General features: G+C 36.5%; 1 protein-coding gene across 3 annotated transcripts in view; it reads right to left on the reverse strand.

The window, feature by feature from the left end:
• Nucleotides 1-18,716, reverse strand: part of KCNK2 (potassium two pore domain channel subfamily K member 2) — a 160,648-nt gene that overhangs the window by 63,116 nt on the left and 78,816 nt on the right. For all 3 annotated transcript variants that reach the window (XM_054520442.2, XM_054520439.1, XM_054520436.1), the window contains exons 4-5: nt 4,141-4,301; nt 1,312-1,498 (exon numbers count right to left, since the gene is read on the reverse strand). In XM_054520442.2, coding sequence (XP_054376417.1) covers nt 1,312-1,498; nt 4,141-4,301 — 348 coding nt within the window. The remainder of the gene's footprint in view (nt 1-1,311; nt 1,499-4,140; nt 4,302-18,716) is intronic.

An 18,716-nucleotide genomic window follows, 5' to 3' on the forward strand; every position in this document is an offset into this window, starting at 1 on the left:
TACTGGGTATATACCCAAAGGATTGTAAATCATGCTGCTATAAAGACACATGCACACCTATGTTTATTGCAGCACTATTCACAATAGCAAAGACTTGGAACCAACCCAAATGTCCAACAATGATAGACTGGATTAAGAAAATGTGGCACATATATACCATGGAATACTACGCAGCCATAAAAGAGGGTGAGTTCATGTCCTTTGTAGGGACATGGATGAAGCTGGAAACCATCATTCTCAGCAAACTATCACAAGACAAAAAACCAAACACTGCATGTTCTCACTCATAGGTAGGAATTGAACAATGAGAAAACCTGGACACAGGAAGGGGAACATCACACACCAGGGCCTGTTGTGGGGTGGAGGGAGGGGGGAGGGATAGCATTAGGAGATATACCTAATGTAAATGACAAGTTAATGGGTGCAGCTCACCAACATGGCACATGTATACATATGTAACAACCTGCACGTTGTGCACATGTACCCTAGAACTTAAAGTATAATGAAAATATATATATTTAAAAAAACAATAGTAAGAAGATTCTTAGGCCGTGCATAGTGGCTTGTGCCTATAATCCCAGCACTTTCAGAGGCCGAGGCACCTAAGTTCAGGAGTTCAAGACCAGCCTGATCAACATGGTGAAACCCCATCTCTCCTAAAAATACATCAATTAGCTGGGCCTGGTGGCACACGCCTGTAATCCCAGCTACTCAGGATGCTGAGACAGGAGAATCACTCAAACCCAGGAGGCAGAGGTTGCAGTGAGCCAAGATCGTGCCACCACACTCCAGCCTGGGTGACAGAGCAAGACTCTATCTCAAAAATAAATAAATAAATAAATCATAATAGAAGGCTCTTGTAAATGTAATTAGTTAAGATGTGGTTATGTTATACTTGGGTAGGATGGGCCTATAATATAATTTGACTGGTATGCTTATAAGCAGAAGGGAATTTGGCTGCAGAGACAGAGAGGCACAAGAAGAAAAACATGTGTTGAAGGAGGTAGAGATGGGAGTGATACAGCTGCAAGCCAAGAATCGCCAAGGACAGATGACCTCTACCAGAAATTAGGAAGAGGGTAAGAAAAATTCTACCGAGTCTGAGAGGGATCATGGCCCTGCTGGTACTTTGATTTCCAACTTCTGTGAGACAATGAATTTGCTTTGTTTAAAGCCACCCACTTTATGGTACTTGGGTATGGCAGCCCTAGAAAACTCATACAGCCCTTTTGTTTCGTTATAAACCTAAGTGAAAAATCTATCTAATAAACCCCTGTTAGAAGAGTAACATGGGTGCCAGGAAAAGCTTACCTGCAACGTAGTCACCAAATCCAATAGTTGTTAGAGTGATAACCACAAAATAAATGGCGTCCAGGGCACTCCAGCCTTCTATGTGTTTGAATATGATCGCAGGCAGAGCCACAAAGAGTACACAGCCAAATAGTATAAATATGATTGTTGAGATGATGCGAATCTTGGTCTGACTAACATTCCACTTCTAGGGATGAGACAGAAAGGTGTGTGTATATATATATATGTATATACATGGGGAGAGAGAGAGAGAGAGACAAAGAGAGAGAGAGAGAAATTACTTGTATACCCACAAAGTTAACCTATACACTATTATGAGCAAATTAGCAAGTAAGCATGTTATTTTATTTTCTTTTATACTTAGTTTTTAATTGTCTTTACTTATGAAAATTAGGTATCATCAATAAATAATCAACGCTAATAATGATGCTACTTTATCTTCACATAGCTTTACAACAGGTGAAATTCTTTTGAAAGGGTAAATTACATTTGCCCTGAGAATGCAATTTTAGATTTGCATCATTATTTGTTTACCTAGAGTACTTCTGAAATATTTCTATTCTATAGTCATACATACAACTGATTTCAGGCCAAATACAATCCAGAACCATATGAAAATGGAGACACTGAAACAAGAATTAAGTATTTACAGTTGTTCATTGATAAACATCAATTTCATAAAGTTTTTTTCTGTCACTTCCATCACTTTTTCCTATCATCAATTTAATTGATTACAGCATAATACTAACAGCTTAACCTCCACAGTTAGATTCCAACATGAACCAGGTGAATTCTCTGTTCTATGGTACTAAATTGCATAACTAACAAAGCTATAAGATCAGCAGGTAAGGATAAGTCTTCAATACCCCTAGGCCATAGCTGTCATCAGAATACCCATTTTTTAAAACTCCTTCTCCAGTAAAAAAATCTCTACAGTGTAATGTATTAAATGAAGTTGGTATATATACAACAGTTTATATCCAGCTTTCTATTTGAGGCTAGTTACCATATATTTTAAATCTGACTGGATCTGTCCTATTTACTGTAAAAAATATAGGTAACAAACTACACCATATGAAAATCACTGAATGTTAGAGCTTGAGAATTTTTAAAGACCTATGAAATCACAGAATGGAAAGGGTACATAGACATTTCTCTAGTCAACCATCCTCATCTTACCTGTGAGAGTTAAATGAGCTCATGTTTATACAGATTGTAGAATAGTGCTTGGTACCAAACACTGAACCATGATTACTGGAATGTCATCACCATAAGGGCATGGAACTTTTTTTATGCACTGGTGTATATGCAACATAAAAATATTACCCAGCGTCTAGGAGGCACTCAAATATTTGTTGAATGAATGAGTGAAGAATTCAACATTACCATGTTTATGCCGTCAATCTGCCCTCTTGATTAATATAAACAGATAATTATTTTAAATAAAAGCATAATACAAAAAAAGAATAAAACTCCAATTTTGGAATAACTGTGTTATTCTATTTCAACAACAATGTTGAACAAAATGCTTGAGATCTAACTTTGATCTTAAATCTGAAACATGACTAGTGCTAAAACTGGAACTGTAATCCAAACTGAGAAAACAATACTCGATATTTTATTTCATTAGTAGAGTTAAATGTAAATATTTTGTTGAACTTTGTGTGAAAGTATAAAACATTACTAAACAATGAACAAAATTTATTTGCAACAGTGGGCTAGAAGTAACAAATCCTTTATAATCCCACCCTCTAACAAGAACAGTTACTTTTTCCATAATTTTCTTCCAAGAACTCAAGCTTATAATCATAGTATTCTTATTTTTCACTTAAAATTCTAACAAAAGCATTTTCATTTTTTGTTGACTATAATACAACTTGAAGATCTCCATGTATACTACACCTTTGGTTCTACTAAATTACATTGTGTAGATACATTCCTATCAATGGCATTACTGAATTAAGTTATATGATCACCTTTATTATGTTTGTTATTTAGACTACATCTTTCCCAAATGGGCTTTATAAGGGTATCAAAACAAATTTTAAAATAATAAAGTACAGTCAGTCATTTACTACTTATGTTAAAGTTAAATTTATAATGCCACCTACCCTCAGAGTGATGTCTCCATAGCACCATTATTCAAGTTATACAAATAAGAAAATGTAGGTTTGATGGGATAATAACTAGTTTAAGAGAATATAGCTAGGAGACACTACATATGAAATTTAAATCTGGCTGGGCACGGTGGCTCAAGCCTGTAATCCCAGCACTTTGGGAGCCCAAGATGGGCAGATCATTTGAGGTCAGGAATTCAAGACCACCCTGGCCAACATGGTGAAACCTCATCTCTACTAAAAAATACAAAATTAGCCAGGCATGGTGGCAGGTGCCTATACTTCCAGCTACTCAGGAGGCTGAGGCACGAGAATTGCTTGAACCTGGGAGGTGGAGGTTGCAGTGAGCCAAGATTGCACCACTGTACCATTGCACTGCAGCCTGGGCAACAGAGCAAGACTCTGTCTCAAAAAAAAAAAAGGAAAAAAGAAAGAAAAAGAAAAAAAGTAAAAGAAATTTGAATCTAAGACTTTTGAATTCCTACTTTTTTCTTTTATACTTTTGAGTTTTTCTCATGCATTAATTTATTCATTCAGATTAAGTATAAAAATAATTAAAATATAGTGAGTTACATGCCAATAGAGATGCATGTAAATTGTTATGGAAGCCCTAATAATTGAATGTCTAATTGTATCTGAGGTGACAGAAAAGATATAATTTTTTAAAAAATCAAACAATAAATATACGTAGTTAAATATCTATCATACTCACAATAAACGTATCTTCCACTTTGGCAATTCCTTTTCCAAATATGGTGCCTAGTTGATCTCCAACTCCAGCCAAGAGAAAACCAAAGAGGGGAATTCCCAGTAAGGCATAGATGATGCAGAATATTTTGCCACCTTCTGTGCGTGGTGAGATGTTTCCAAATCCTTAAAAAAAATTACATTGTTTATAAATGAATAATAGTTGTTTAAAACATATGAACTCAAGATTGATTCAGAAACTCCAAAAAATTGCAAGATATCAATAATTGATTTTGACTAGTTAAGAATACATTTGTATTACATACTATTGTAATATGTTCTAATATAAGATATTCTTATGAGCAAATATTTCAAAAATATACAAAGTATAGTTAATATTCCAATTAAACTGTGAGATGATGAAAACTGAGGTGACAACACATGCAATAATGTTTTCATTATCATTATTATTTTTTCAAAATAATATTTTCATTAAACTTATTTCTTTTTTCTTTCTTTTTTTACTTTAAGTTCTGGGATACAATTGCAGAACGTGTAGGTTTGTTATCTAGGTATACGTGTGCCATGATGGTTTGCTGCACCTCTCAACCCATCATCTAGGTTTTAAGCCCTGCATACATTAGCTATTTGTCCTAATGCTCTCCCTCCCCTTCTCACCACCCCTTACTGGTCCCGGTGTGTGTTGTTCCCCTCCCTATGTCCATGTGTTCTCACTGTTCAACTCCCACTTATGAGCGAGAACATGTGGTGTTTGGTTTTCTGTTCCTGTGTTAGTTTGCTGAGGAAGATGGCTTCCAGCTTCATCCATGTCCCTGCAAAGGACATGATCTCATTCCTTTTTATGGCTGCATAGTATTCCATGGTGTATATGTAGCACATTTTCCTTATCCAGTCTATCATTGATGGGGATTTAGGTTGGTTCCATGACTTTGATATTGTAAATAGTGCTGCAATAAACATATGTGTGCAAGTGTCTTTATAGTAGAATGATTTATAATCCTTTGGGCATATACCCAGTAATGGGACTGCTGGTCTAATGGTATTTCTGGTTCTACATCCTTGAGGAATCACCACACTGTCTTCCACAAAGGTTGAACTAATTTACATTTCCACCAACAGTATAAAAGCGTTCCTATTTCTCCACAGCCTCTGTTGTTTCTTTACTTTTTAATAATCGCCATTCTGACTAGCATGAGTTGGTATCTCATTGTGCTTTTGATCTGTATTTCTCTAACGATCAGTGATGTTAAGCTTTTTTTCATATGTTTTTTGGCCACATAAATGTCTTCTTTTGAGAAGTGTCTGTTCATATCTTTTGCCCAGTTTTTGATGTTTTTTTTTTTCTTGTAAATGTGTTTAAGTTCCTTGTAGATTCTGGATATTAGACTTGTCAGATGGGTAGATTGCAAAAATTTTCTTCCATTCTGTAGGTTGCCTGTTCACTCTGATGATAGTTTCTTTTGCTATGAAGAAGCTCTTTGGCTTAATTATACCCCATTTTTCAATGTTGGCTTTAGTTGCAACTGCTTTTGGCACATTAAACTTACTTCTATCTCTCTATTGCTGATAATCCTGTTGACTATTAAGCTTTCATGATCATTCAGAACACACTGAGAAGACTATATTGCCTTAATTTGAGAGTATTCAGATATGCTTAAGTTATTTAAAGATTAAAGTTTAGTAGCAACTTTAAAATATTTTTATTCAATATTTACCAAAAGCAATATCTAAAAACTTAAAATTATTAAACTTCTTTAAAGTTTTAAAGATCTTGAAGCCTTTCCAGTTTTGTGCAAGAATATCTACTTGTTACTATTCAAGTAGCTCAACTTCATTTATTTTAACAGCAGAAGCACTGTCTACACATATATGCTTGGGTTAAAAAATACACTTCTAGAAGTACATAGAGTACCTCTTTTGATCAGCAAACCTCTTATTGTCCTTCATATTAAATTAATATGGAACTTTGATTTTAGTTATCTCGTACTCAAAAATGTGAGCAGATATTTTGGGATTGGTTTTTTGTTGTTGTTGTTACTTTCCAGTTTAATGACTATTGTAGTCAAAGATTATGGGCCGTGTGATTTTTACTTGTGGGAATCCATTGAGATTTTCCTTGTGGCTTTATTATGGTCAATTTTTGTATTTATTTCATTGTTATTTGAAAAGAATATGAATGTTCTATTTGTCTGATACAAAAAGAACATGGAGTGAGGGTGACCTAATATTTAGTCACTTTAACCCACATATTTTTCCCTACAATATTTCCATCTTTCTCTTCCTGCTACTCAAACAGTTAGTCAATTCTGTGTTCATTGCTAGTCAACTCATCTACTGAGGGATTTGTTTTCAATGTATCTAAGGTTCAAGAACTTTGACTTTTTTTTCCATTAGCCTGTTCTTATGCCATGAAAATAATAATTATATTAATTTCTTTTTCAGTGTTGAACCATGTAGTAACTCAATTCCTTGAGAGAAATCCTACACTTTCTTTACTTAGGACAATTTCTACGAGTAGTTGAGAATTCCTGGTCATATCCTCATACTTGTAAGCAAAATATGATACTAGATTGGTTAGTATTTTAGTAGAAATTTATTTTCTAGCCTTAGTGAGAATCATGATTTTTCTGGTGGTATATGGAAGATTCTGGTTCAAGGAGCCCTGGCTGAAGTAGTGCTGGTGAAGAAGGGGAGACTGGAGTCTGGACTTTCATGTAGGAGTGCGTTGTACAGGATTTCTGGGGACAGGTTCTCCCAATTCTCAAAGCAGCCACCAGTGTACAGCTGCCTTACTGTTTCTCAGGGCTGCTGCCTGCTCTGGGAATATCTGTAACACAGCTCTGTTTGGAAAACACAGCTTGATTCTGGAGGCAAAAACTGGAGGCAGCTACCAAAAAGTTAGGATTAGTAGTTCCACAGAACTTGAACTAATTTATAGGCTGACTGCCCTTGGACCCACTTCTGCTTTTAATTTTGGTGACTTTATTAAGTTCTCTTGGAAATTTTCATTGTTTGAATCCTCTGTTTTGCTTCTATGGGGGATGTGGGCTCCTCAACTCAAAAAGAGTTCATGGTCCTTCTGCATCTATATGACTCATAACATCCCCAAATCCACTCCTGTTGTGTCAGTCACAATGCTTTCCCTGCCCTCGAGCATACTATGGAAATTTTCAATAATTATTTTTCTATGTCTCTGTCATCTCAATGCAACTTTTGGTGATGTGAGGTAACTGCATGTTTACATAAACAAGGAATTCAATCTCTGAATTTACTGAAATCTTTTAAGATGTTAGATATCGATTATCTAACAAAAATTCCACAGGTTTACAATAAGGTAATCACACATCAGTTTGTTTAAAACCATTTTACGTTAGAGCCTAAAATTAACTGATTGAAAGATATCAGTCAAGAGAAAACCTAGCAAGAGTTTAGCAGTATATTATAGCCATTCCTGGAACCATCATTCCTTAGTTATGTGACCTTGGGCAAATTATTTCCTCATCTGTTAACAGGGCGTATTGTTATGACATACTTCATTGGTTTTAAGTACTAAAATTAACTGATTGAAAGACCTCAGTCAAGACAAAACCTAGTAACAGTTTAGCAGTATATTATAGCCATTCCTGGAACCATCATTCCTTAGTTATGTGACCTGGGCAAATTATTTCCCCATCTGTTAAAAAGGCATATTGTTACTACATACTTCATTGAGTTTTAAGTACCAAATAAAGTACTATGTGAAAAGTGCTTACTCTTTTATACTATATGTGCTCAATATATGTTAGGTATGATAATAATTCTTATAATCACTATTAATAATAATATTTGTAGAAGCAAAGGTTAGAGGATCAGTGTATTTAGCCTCACCAGTATGCAAACTATTTAATAGCCAGGTTAATGCAGTCATGATTACACATTGTTCTTCCACTATGTTCTGAATGTTTTGTCAAATTATGGATGCCATTTATAAGAGACAATGGCAAAATAGCATGCTCTATGCTAAGGCAACTTTTCACATATAAAAGTTGAAGGAATTGTAGGTGTTTGTGCTGAAGAAAAGAAGGCTGAGAGTAGAAAGATGCAGGCTAGCTGATTCCAACTATGTGAATGATTAAAACATGGAAAAGGAAACAGACCTATTCTGATGCTTCAAGGCAAAGAACAAAAGCAATTGGTGCAAGCTATGGAAAGCAAGCTCATGCTAAAGTAACTGCAGCCAAAATAGAGTAAATGACTATAAGAGTCAGACAAAAGCCAGATAATCACTTGCAGTGTTTAATACTTCGGACTGATGGTCTTCTGGGATTCCTTATAATACAAAGTTGTTATGAATCACTGGGCAAATGTACATGCATAATAAGAGTAAGGTTCTCTAATATCTGCTTTTGCCATGGATTACAATTACTCATTCATACATTCAAAATTTTTTATTAAGCATCTACTATTTGCCAGGCACTCTGCTAAGCACTAGGGCTGCAGCTATGAAGTAGACAGACCTGATCTCTCAAGTTGACAATCCAGTGAGGACACCTGCAAGAGACTGATACAAACGTGTGATAAGTGTGTGCCACAGAAAGTACAGAATGTTCCTGATGCACAGGATGTAAGAGAATGAGACATGCTGCACACGATAAGTGACCCTGAAGCTGTGATTTGAATCTGAGTAGAAGTTACTCAGGTAGCGTAAATAATGAAATTAAGCCAGAAATAAATAAGTTCTTTGAAACCAATGAGAACAAAGACACAACGTACCAGAATCTCTGGGACACAGCTAAAGCAGTGTATAGAGGGAAATTTATAGCACTAAATGCCCACAGGAGAAAGTGGGAAAGAACTAAAATCGACACCCTAACATCACAATTAAAATAACTAGAGAAGCAAAAGCACACAAATTCAAAAGCTAGCAGAAGACAAGAAATAACTAAGATCAGAGCAGAACTGAGGGAGATAGAGACACGAAAAACTCTTCAAAACATCAATGAATCTAGGAGCTGGTTGTTTGAAAAGATTAACAAAATAGACCACTAGCTAGACTAATAAAAAAAGAAAAGAGAGAAGAATCAAATAGACACAATAAAAAATGATAAAGGGGATATCACCACTGATCCCACAGAAATACAAACTACCATCAGAGAATACTATAAACACCTCTACACAAATACACTAGAAGATCTAGAAGAAACAGATAAATTCCTGGACACAGACACCATCCCAAGACTAAACCAGGAAAAATTTGAATCCCTGAATAGACCAATAACAAGTTCTGAAATTGAGGCAGTAATTAATAGCCTACCAACTGAAAAAAGCCCACGACCAGACAGATTCACAGCCAAATTCTACCAGAGGTACAAAGAGGAGCTGCTAACATTCCTTCTGAAACTATTCCAAACAATAGAAAAACAGGGACTCTTCTCTAACTCATTTTATGAGGCCAGCATCATCTTGATACAAAACCTGGCAGAGACACAACAACGACAAAAAAATTTCAGGCCAATATCCCTGATGAACATCGATGCAAAAATCCTCAATAAAATACTGACAAATTGAATCCAGCAGCACATCAAAAAGCTTATCCACCATGATCAAGTCGGCGTCATCCCTGGGATGCAAGACTGGTTCAACATACACAAATCAATAAACATAATGCATCACATAAACAGAAACAATGACAAAAACCACATGATTATTTCAATAGATGCAGAAAAGGCCTTCAATAAAATTCAACTCCCCTTCATGCTAAAAACTCTCAATAAACTGGGTACTGATGTAACATATCTCAAAATAATAAGAGCTATTTATGACAAACCCACAGCCAATATCACACCGAATGGGCAAAAGTGGGAATCACTCCCTTTGAAAACCGGCAGAAGACAAGGATGCCCTCTCTCACCACTACTATTCTACATAGTGTTGGAAGTTCTGGCCAGGGCAATCAGGCAAGAGAAAGAAATAAAGGGTATTCAAATAGGAAGAGAGGAAGTCAAATTGTCTCTGCTTGCAGATCACGTGATTGTATATTTAGAAAACTCCATCGTCTCAGCCCAAAATCTCCTTAAGTTGATAAGCAACTTCAGCAAAGTCTCAGGTTATAAAATCAATATGCAAAAATCACAAGCATACACCAACAATAGACAGAGAGCCAAATCGTGAGTGAACGCCCATTCACAATTGCTACAAAGAGACTAAAATATCTAGGAATACAACTTACAATGGACGTGAAAGACCTCTTCAAGGAGAACTACAAACCACTGCTCAAGGAAATAAAAGAGGACACAAACAAATGGAAAAACATTCCATGCTCATGGATAGGAAGAATCAATATTGTGAAAATGGCCATACTGGCCAAAGTAATTTATAGATTCAATGCTATCCCCATCAAGCTACCATTGACTTTCTTCACAGAATTAGAAAAATCTATTTTAAATTTCATATGAAACCAAAAAGGAACCTGTATAGCCAAGAGGATCCTAATCAAAAAAAACAAAGCTGGAGTTATCATGCTACCTGGCTTCAAACTATACTACAAGGCTATAGTAACCAAAAGAGCATGGTACTGGTACCAAAACAGATATATATATAGACCAATGGAACAGAACAGAGGCCTCAGAAATAATGCCACACATCTACAACCATCTGATCTTTGACAAACCTGACAAAAACAAGAAATGGGGAAAGGATTCCCTATTTAATAAATGATGTTGGGAAAACTGGCTAGCTATATGCAGAAAACTGAAACTGGACCCCTTCTTTACACCTTATACAAAAATTAACTGAAGATAGATTAAAGACTTAAACGTAAGACCAAAAACCATAAAAACCCTAGAAGAAAACCTAGGCAATACCGTTCAGGACATAGGCATGGGCAAAGATTTCATGACTAAAACACCAAAAGCAATGGCAACAGAAGTCAAAATTGACAAATGGGATTTAATTAAACTAAAGAGCTTCTGCACAGCAAAAGAAACTACCATCAGAGTGAACAGGCAACATACAGAATGGGAGAAAATTTTTGCAATCTATCCATCTGACAAAGGGCTAATATCCAGAATCTACAGGGAACTTAAACAAATTTACAAGAAAAAAACAACCCCATCAAACAGTGGGCAAAGGATACGAACATACACTTCTCAAAAGAAGACATTTATGTAGCCAATGAACATATAAAAGAAAGCTCATCATCACTGTTCATTAGAGAAATGCAAATCAAAACCACAATGAGATACCATGTCATGTCAGTTGAATGGCGATCATTAAAAAGTCAGGAAACAACAGATGCTGGAGAGGCTGTGGAGAAATAGGAATGCTGTTACACTCTTGTTGGGACTGTAAATTAGTTCAACTATCGTGGAAGACAATGTGGCGATTCCTTAGGATCTAGAACCAGAAATACCATTTGACCCAGCAATCCCATTAGTGGTTATATGCCCAAAGGATTATAAATCATTCTATGATAAAGACACATGCTCATGTATGTTTATTGTAGCACTATTCACAATAGCAAAGACTTGGAACCAATCCAAATGCCCATCAATGACAAACTGGATTAAGAAAATGTGGCACATATACACCATGGAATACTATGCAGCCGTAAAAAAGGATGAGTTCTTGTCCTTTGCAGGGATATGGAAGAAGCTAGAAACCATCATTCTCAGCAAGCAACACAGGAACAGAAAATCAAACACCACATGTTCTCACTCATAAGTGGAAGCTGAACAGTGAGAACACATGGACACAGGGAGGGGACCATCACACACTGGGGCCTGTCGGGGGCTGGGGAGCTAAGGGGCTAGGGGAGGGATAGCATTAGGAGAAACACCTAATGTAGATGACTGGTTGATGGCTGCAGCAAACCACCATGGCACATGTATACCTATGTAACAAACCTTCATGTTCTGCACACGTATCCCAGAACTTAAAGTATACTTAAAAAAAAAAAAAAAAGAGAGAGAGGGAGAAAGAGCAAGCCCCATAAAAAAAAGTTTCCCAGGTAGCAGAAATAAGGAGGGTTCATGATAAGGCTGATAAACAATACATGTAAGGTGTTAGAGGAAAAATCAAAACGTAATCCAGCATCTTTGAGAAACTGAAAGAATTTCAGATGGTTAGAAAAGAGAGTGTGTGAGAGTGACAGCAGATAAAGGAAGAAAAGAAAGCTAAAGCTACATAATGAAGAATCATATCCATGCTCAATAGTCTGGGCTCCATCATGTAGGCTGAATGACCAATGCGAGACTTTTAGATGGATCCTGTTACATGTTTATTCTGGCTGTAAAGAGGAAGATGTTTATAGAGAGGCAAGAATAAAGAAGTGTCAAGTCCAGGTTCCAATATGAGTAATGGATGATCTTGGCAACATTTCTCTGAGACAGACACAGTGAAAAATGACCAGGTCTGGGGGAAACCAGGGTAGGATCAAGGAAGGTGAGAAAGATAACAAATTTGGAGTAGGTTGATTTTGATATGCCCAGAGGAATAATCAAAGGAGAGAGCCACAGAATATGGCATGTATAAGTCTGAAACCCAAGAGCAACCTGAACTAGATCTACAAATTATGGGGGAGATTAAACACCCAGGAGGAATGCACAGACTCAGAAGAAAAGACAGCCTAGGACAACATTCCAAAAAACACCAACACTTAAAGTGTAGAGATGGCAAAGAGGGCCCTCAAAGAGACTGGTTATAAAAGGATAAAGGGAAGTGAATTGTTAGGAAAGTCACAGGAAGAGCAAGCTAAAAAAGAAGAGAATGATGAACATTACCAGCTATTTTTGAAAGGTTGAATAAGATCATCACTGAAGAATGTCTAATGATTTAGCAACAAATTGGGTATGAATGACGTCAGAAGTGGTCATTTCCGTGGAGCAGCGGAAGGAGAAGCCGTACAATAAACCTGTGCTCCTGGAGCCTGTTTTCTTTCTTCTCTGTTTTACCTTTTATTTTCAAAATATCTTTAACTCACAGAAAAGTTATAATTGTACACAGAACTCCTGTATATGCTTCCTGTACATGTTAATATTTTCCCACTTTGCTTTCTCACTCTTTCCACATCCAGACATTTCTTTTTTCTGAACCATTTTATAGTAAGCTGTAGACATCATGCCATTTTATCCCTTAGTTCTCTACTGTGTTATTTCTTAAGAAAAACAGGGCTTTCTCTTAAGTAACCAAAGTACAATAATCAAATTCAGGAAAATTAACACTAATACAGTATTATCATTTAACTTACAGTCCACATTCAAATTCTTCCAACTGTCTTATTAATTCAAGATTATACATTGTATTTAACTGGCATATCTGTTTAGTCTCCTTTAATCTCCCAGCGTAGTTCATAAACCTTCTTTCATCTTTTGTGATTTTTATGTTTTTGAAGAATGGAGGACAGTTATTTTGTAAAATATTCCTCGATTTGAATCTGTCTGATACTTTCTCACAAATGGGTTTAAGTTATGCATTTGGGGCTGAAATACCACACCCTTCTCAGTGCATCATATCTGGGTATATGATATTAGCTTGTCCACTAATGATGATACTGACTTTGAGAACTTGGCTAAGGTAGGTCCATAAGGTTTCACTACTGAAAAGTTGCTTTTCTTTTCCTTTGCAATTAATAAGTTATTTGTAGGGAAACACTTTAAGAGTATGAGTATGTAAATATTATGTTCCTCAAACTTTTATGCACTAGTTATAGTATCAGGAAAAAAACAAAAATGCAAATAGTGCTAGAAAAGAACACATGAAGGGAAATAAAACCATAGGATAGTAAATAAGATAATAATCCTTTAAAACGCTCCCCAATTCTATTACATTCTTTTTAGGATATTCTTTTTTAAAAATGTACTTTTCTATTTTAGGTAGTAGAAAAAGCCCTATAACCGTCCCCCTTCTGTCCCCAGTAGATCCTGGTAGGGGAAAGAAGGAATTAGAGAAGATGCAAGTAAAATTCTTGTCCACCCAGTGTCTCCTCAATGGAACACAGCTTCAGAAACCTCCACAAGTTGTAAAGAATCCAGAAGTTCCTATATGCTCTGCGCAGAGGACAAAGAGAAGTTGAGAGCCCTGGAGTACAGGAGGACTCCTAGAGTCAAGATGAAGAATCTGCCATGACCGGCACCCTGACACCTAGGAAAGTCTGACAGGACCATGGGCTTTGTTGTAAGGAGTCTCTGCACTTAACTCATTTGTCTCTTATCTGCTCTTATCCACTAATGCCTTTTAATGTTCTATAGCAGAGCAACATGCACAAATAATTCATCACAGCAAGCAAGATAAAGGCCTAGAACGCTTGCATGAAGGTAATTTAAAGAAGAAAAAGGCCATCCCAAAGTTTAAGAAGGTAGGAAATGTTCAACTGACCTACTTGGGAGGGTGAACCATTTCTCTACACGATCCAAGAATAGAACTCTAGAACTCAACAACCTCTAACCCATCCTCTATTCTAACATCAATAAACTAAGTACCAAAAACTTGAAGGACTTGCCAAGTCAGCAGGGTGCACTATTTTGACATGGGTTTGCTGATTATCTCAGAGTTCTGCTAAGATCCAACACTGTCCTTTATTGTCTTCTCCAGGTCAATAACTATGTGGCCTGGGGTACAGCAGGCATCTGAGTTATCCTATTTCATCCAATTCTTTTTTGTTTGTTTGTTTGTTTTGCATAAGATGACAAATGTCTTTACAGTCACATTCATAAGAAGTAACCTACCTCTAAGGTGGCAAATGTCTTTAGAGTCATATTCATAAGAAGTAACCTACCTCCAGGAAGGATCAGGGAAAAAATAAATAAAAGATGCAACTTTGGTTTTATTTTTATCCTCACTGTGGCATTGCTAGAAATAGGCTTTACTGTTTTAATAATAAAATCCTAGCTGTCAAGAGGACTTAATTTGATCTACCCCACGTAAGTTAAAAGAGCATAAGAAATGAGAACCCCAAATTTACATCAATCAGTGACTCAGATTTACCCTGGAGGCCACTATGGATCATCTTCAGAAAATCTGTCAAAGAATATCCTCAGGAAGTCTATTTACATCAACTATAAAATGGCCCAAAATCCAAAGAGAATTCTAGATGTTAGGATAGCCAATCTACCTTTCACTGACCACAAAATGGAGACAAGTCCCTCGTGGTATATCTGCACTTCATTTTATTATCTCTATGACAGACAACAGAAGAGAGACCTAAGAGAGGAAGAATGAGAGAACCCTTCTCTGAATATTCTCTGCTTCACTTTTCAAATATTTCTTTAGCCACCATTATACAGAACTCTAAAGCTGAATCTGTGTCTTGGAGGAGGCATCCCTCATAGAGTGATTACTCCCCATGGCACTAAAAAGGTGACTCAGCAGTTTTTCAACACAAAGGGCTTAATTAGAGCTCCCCCAAACATTCTCCTGGTGACCCAATCAGGTGGTTCTTTAGAGAAGGCTTCCTGATGCTTTCTTCCCTCTCTTCCCTGTGTACAATAAAAGTAGACTTCCCTCCACAGATGTACCACAGGTTCTAACCAATGAATACAGACACTAGTTAAATGATGTGATATTGTTAATGGATTTATGGGCATCAGATGAAAGATGTCCATTGACTATAAACAGTAGAGTAGACTGAGCTTTCTAAAATATTAATATTTGTAATTGTCTGGACTCCTGATCTTTTCCCTGGTCAATCAGCAGCATCTTCATTGCCTTAAGTAAAATAGTACTATCACAGCAAGAAGAAAAATGGGCAAAAAAGTATTAAATTTTGTTTTAACTCTTAAAATAAGGTATTCATAGTCAAAATATTTCCCTTGAGGAAAGTAAAGCTTTCAGTTTATGGCATAATATATGCATAACAAGAGAGTGGAAGGAATGGCAGTCATTCTGGCTTCCAAAGAGCTTGAGGAATAGAGAAGATTGCAGATTAATGACGCATAATCTTCAAGGAGGTGGGGAGGGGCAGTGGCCAGAGGACTGAACCTTGGATCTGGTAGGGAGAAGGGGTTTAATATACAGCTGGCTTAGCAGCTGTTTGGGGAGCTCTAATCATGCCGTTTGTGTCAGAAAACTGCTAGGTCACTTCTTTTTGTGCCTTGGGGAGTGGTCACCCAGCGAGGGATGTCTCCTCTGAGACAGAGTCAGCCTTAAAGCTCAGTATAATGGTGGCTACAGAAATCTTTGAAGGAATTCTGCATGACGGCTTGAAATTATCTTTAATAGCTGATATGGTTTTGCTCTGTGTCCCCACCCAAATCTTATCTCCAATTATACTCCCCAAGTGTCAGAGAAGGGGCCTTGTGGGAGGTGATTGAACCATGGGGGTGGACTTTCCCCTTGCTGTTCTTGTGATAGTAAGTTCTCATGAGATCTGATGGTTTAAAAGTGTGTTGCACTTGCCCCTTTCTCTCTAGCTCTCTCCTGTTGCACCATAGTAAGACGTGCTTGTGTCCCCTTCACCTTCTGCCATGACGGTAAGTATCCTGAGGCATCCCAGTCATGCTTCCTGTTAAGCCTGCATAACTGTGAGTCAATTAAACCTCTTTTCTTCATAAATTACCCAGTCTCAGGTAGTTCATTATAGCCATGTGAGAGTGGACTAATACAGTAGAAATATTTGTACCACAGAAATTGGAAAGCTCTGTAATTTAGATCTTTTTCCCCATCAGCCAGCTAACATTTACCAACACATTACAGAGTCAAATGTAGGGGACTGCAGGCAGTCTGTGCCAAAGAGCTGGATGGATGCCAAGCCAAGGCCTCTGGAATTTAGATGAGTATATCACACAGAAAAGTTAGTATTTCTTTTTCACATCACTTTCAAGGAAGGCCTTCATGGACAGCTATTGTTAAGTTCACTGCAAGTGGTAAGGGGATCATCTAACAGGAGGCCTGCATATGCTGCTCCTGGCTGAACAGTCTCAAGTGAACAGGGATTTTTCTGATCAGAACTTAATAACACCACAAATAAATAAAATTCCCATCAATACTGTGTACTTTGTAATTATATACTTATTTGCAACAGTTCATTTTAATGTCTATCTTCCCTATTCAAATTTGAGCTCCATGAGTGTAGAGACTGATTGATTACATTATACATATATATACACACACACACACAGACTACCTATAATATATCTACAAATATATAAACACACACATAATTGTTTATAATTATAACTCCAGAACTTTGCATGAGTACTTCCTTATTAACTAATGCATAATCGACAATCAATAAATATTCTTGACTGATTGACACGCAAATACAAACACCTCAAGATACTTTAGAGAGTGGGTATAGTAAAATAAAAACTTAGTGAAATACAGTGTTTCTTTGTGGGAACTCACTAAAAAATTAAATCTCTTGGCCTGGCTTGGTGGTTCATGCCTGTAATCCCAGCACTTTGGGAGGCCAAGGCGGGTGGATCATGAGGTCAAGAGATGGAGACCATCCTGGCCAACATGGTAAAACCCCATCTTTACTAAAAATACAAAAATTAGCTGTGTGTGGTGGCGCATGTTTGTAGTCCCAGCTACTTGAGAGGCTGAGGCAGGAAAATCACTTGAACCCAGGAGGCAGAGGTTGCAGTGAGCCGAGATCGCGCCACTGCACTCCAGCCTGGTGACAGAGCAAGGCTTGGTCTCTAAATAAATAAATAAATGAATGAATAAATAAATAAATATCTTCCTGAATAAGTAACACATTTACTATCTTTGCAAGCAAAATTCGTAGTTTTAAAAATTACATAATTTAATTAAATTATTCTAAAATCCATCTGGAATAAAATGAATAATAATAGTCAATAAATATTTAAAAGGAATACTAATAAGAGGTAAAGGTTGCTTCCAAATTATAAAGATGTTATCTACAGTTTTAAAAATTAAGATTATGAGACAAATTAATGAATGAAAACAATATAAAGCATAAAAAGGACTCCAGTATGTAAATGAATTTAATATTTGATAAATATGATATTCTAAGTAATTTTAAAAGAGTTGATTATTCACTAAATAGTGATAGGGTAAGTAGTAGGCTACTTCAAAATAAACTACGTCTTTATCTCACATTATACACTAAATATTATCAGATGGATTAAATAATCAAATATTTAAAAACACGACTGTAAAATATTATGAAAAAAGGACAACAGAATAATTCTTTAAATGTAACTACTAGGTAACAGCCATAAAGAAAACAAAGGATAAATATGACTACTAAGAATATAACAGTCCTGGTACCAAAACAGGCATATAGGCCAATGGAACAGAATAGAGACCTCAGAAATAACACCACACATCTACAACCATCTGATCTTCGACAAACCTGACAAAAACAAGAAATGGGGAAAGGATCGCCTATTCAATAGATGGTGCTGGGAAAACTGGCTAGCCATATGCAGAAAACTGAAACTGGACCCCTTCTTTACACCTTACACAAAAATTAACTCAAGATGGATTAAAGACTTAAACGTAAGACTAAAAACCATAAAAACCCTAGAAGAAAACCTAGGCAATACCATTCAGGACATAGGCATGGGCAAAGATTTCAAGACAAAAATGCCAAAAGCAATTGCAACAAATGCCAAAATTGACAAATGAGATACAATT

This window comes from Pongo abelii, chromosome 1, assembly GCF_028885655.2.
Source record: "Pongo abelii isolate AG06213 chromosome 1, NHGRI_mPonAbe1-v2.0_pri, whole genome shotgun sequence".
NCBI lineage: Eukaryota > Metazoa > Chordata > Mammalia > Primates > Hominidae > Pongo > Pongo abelii.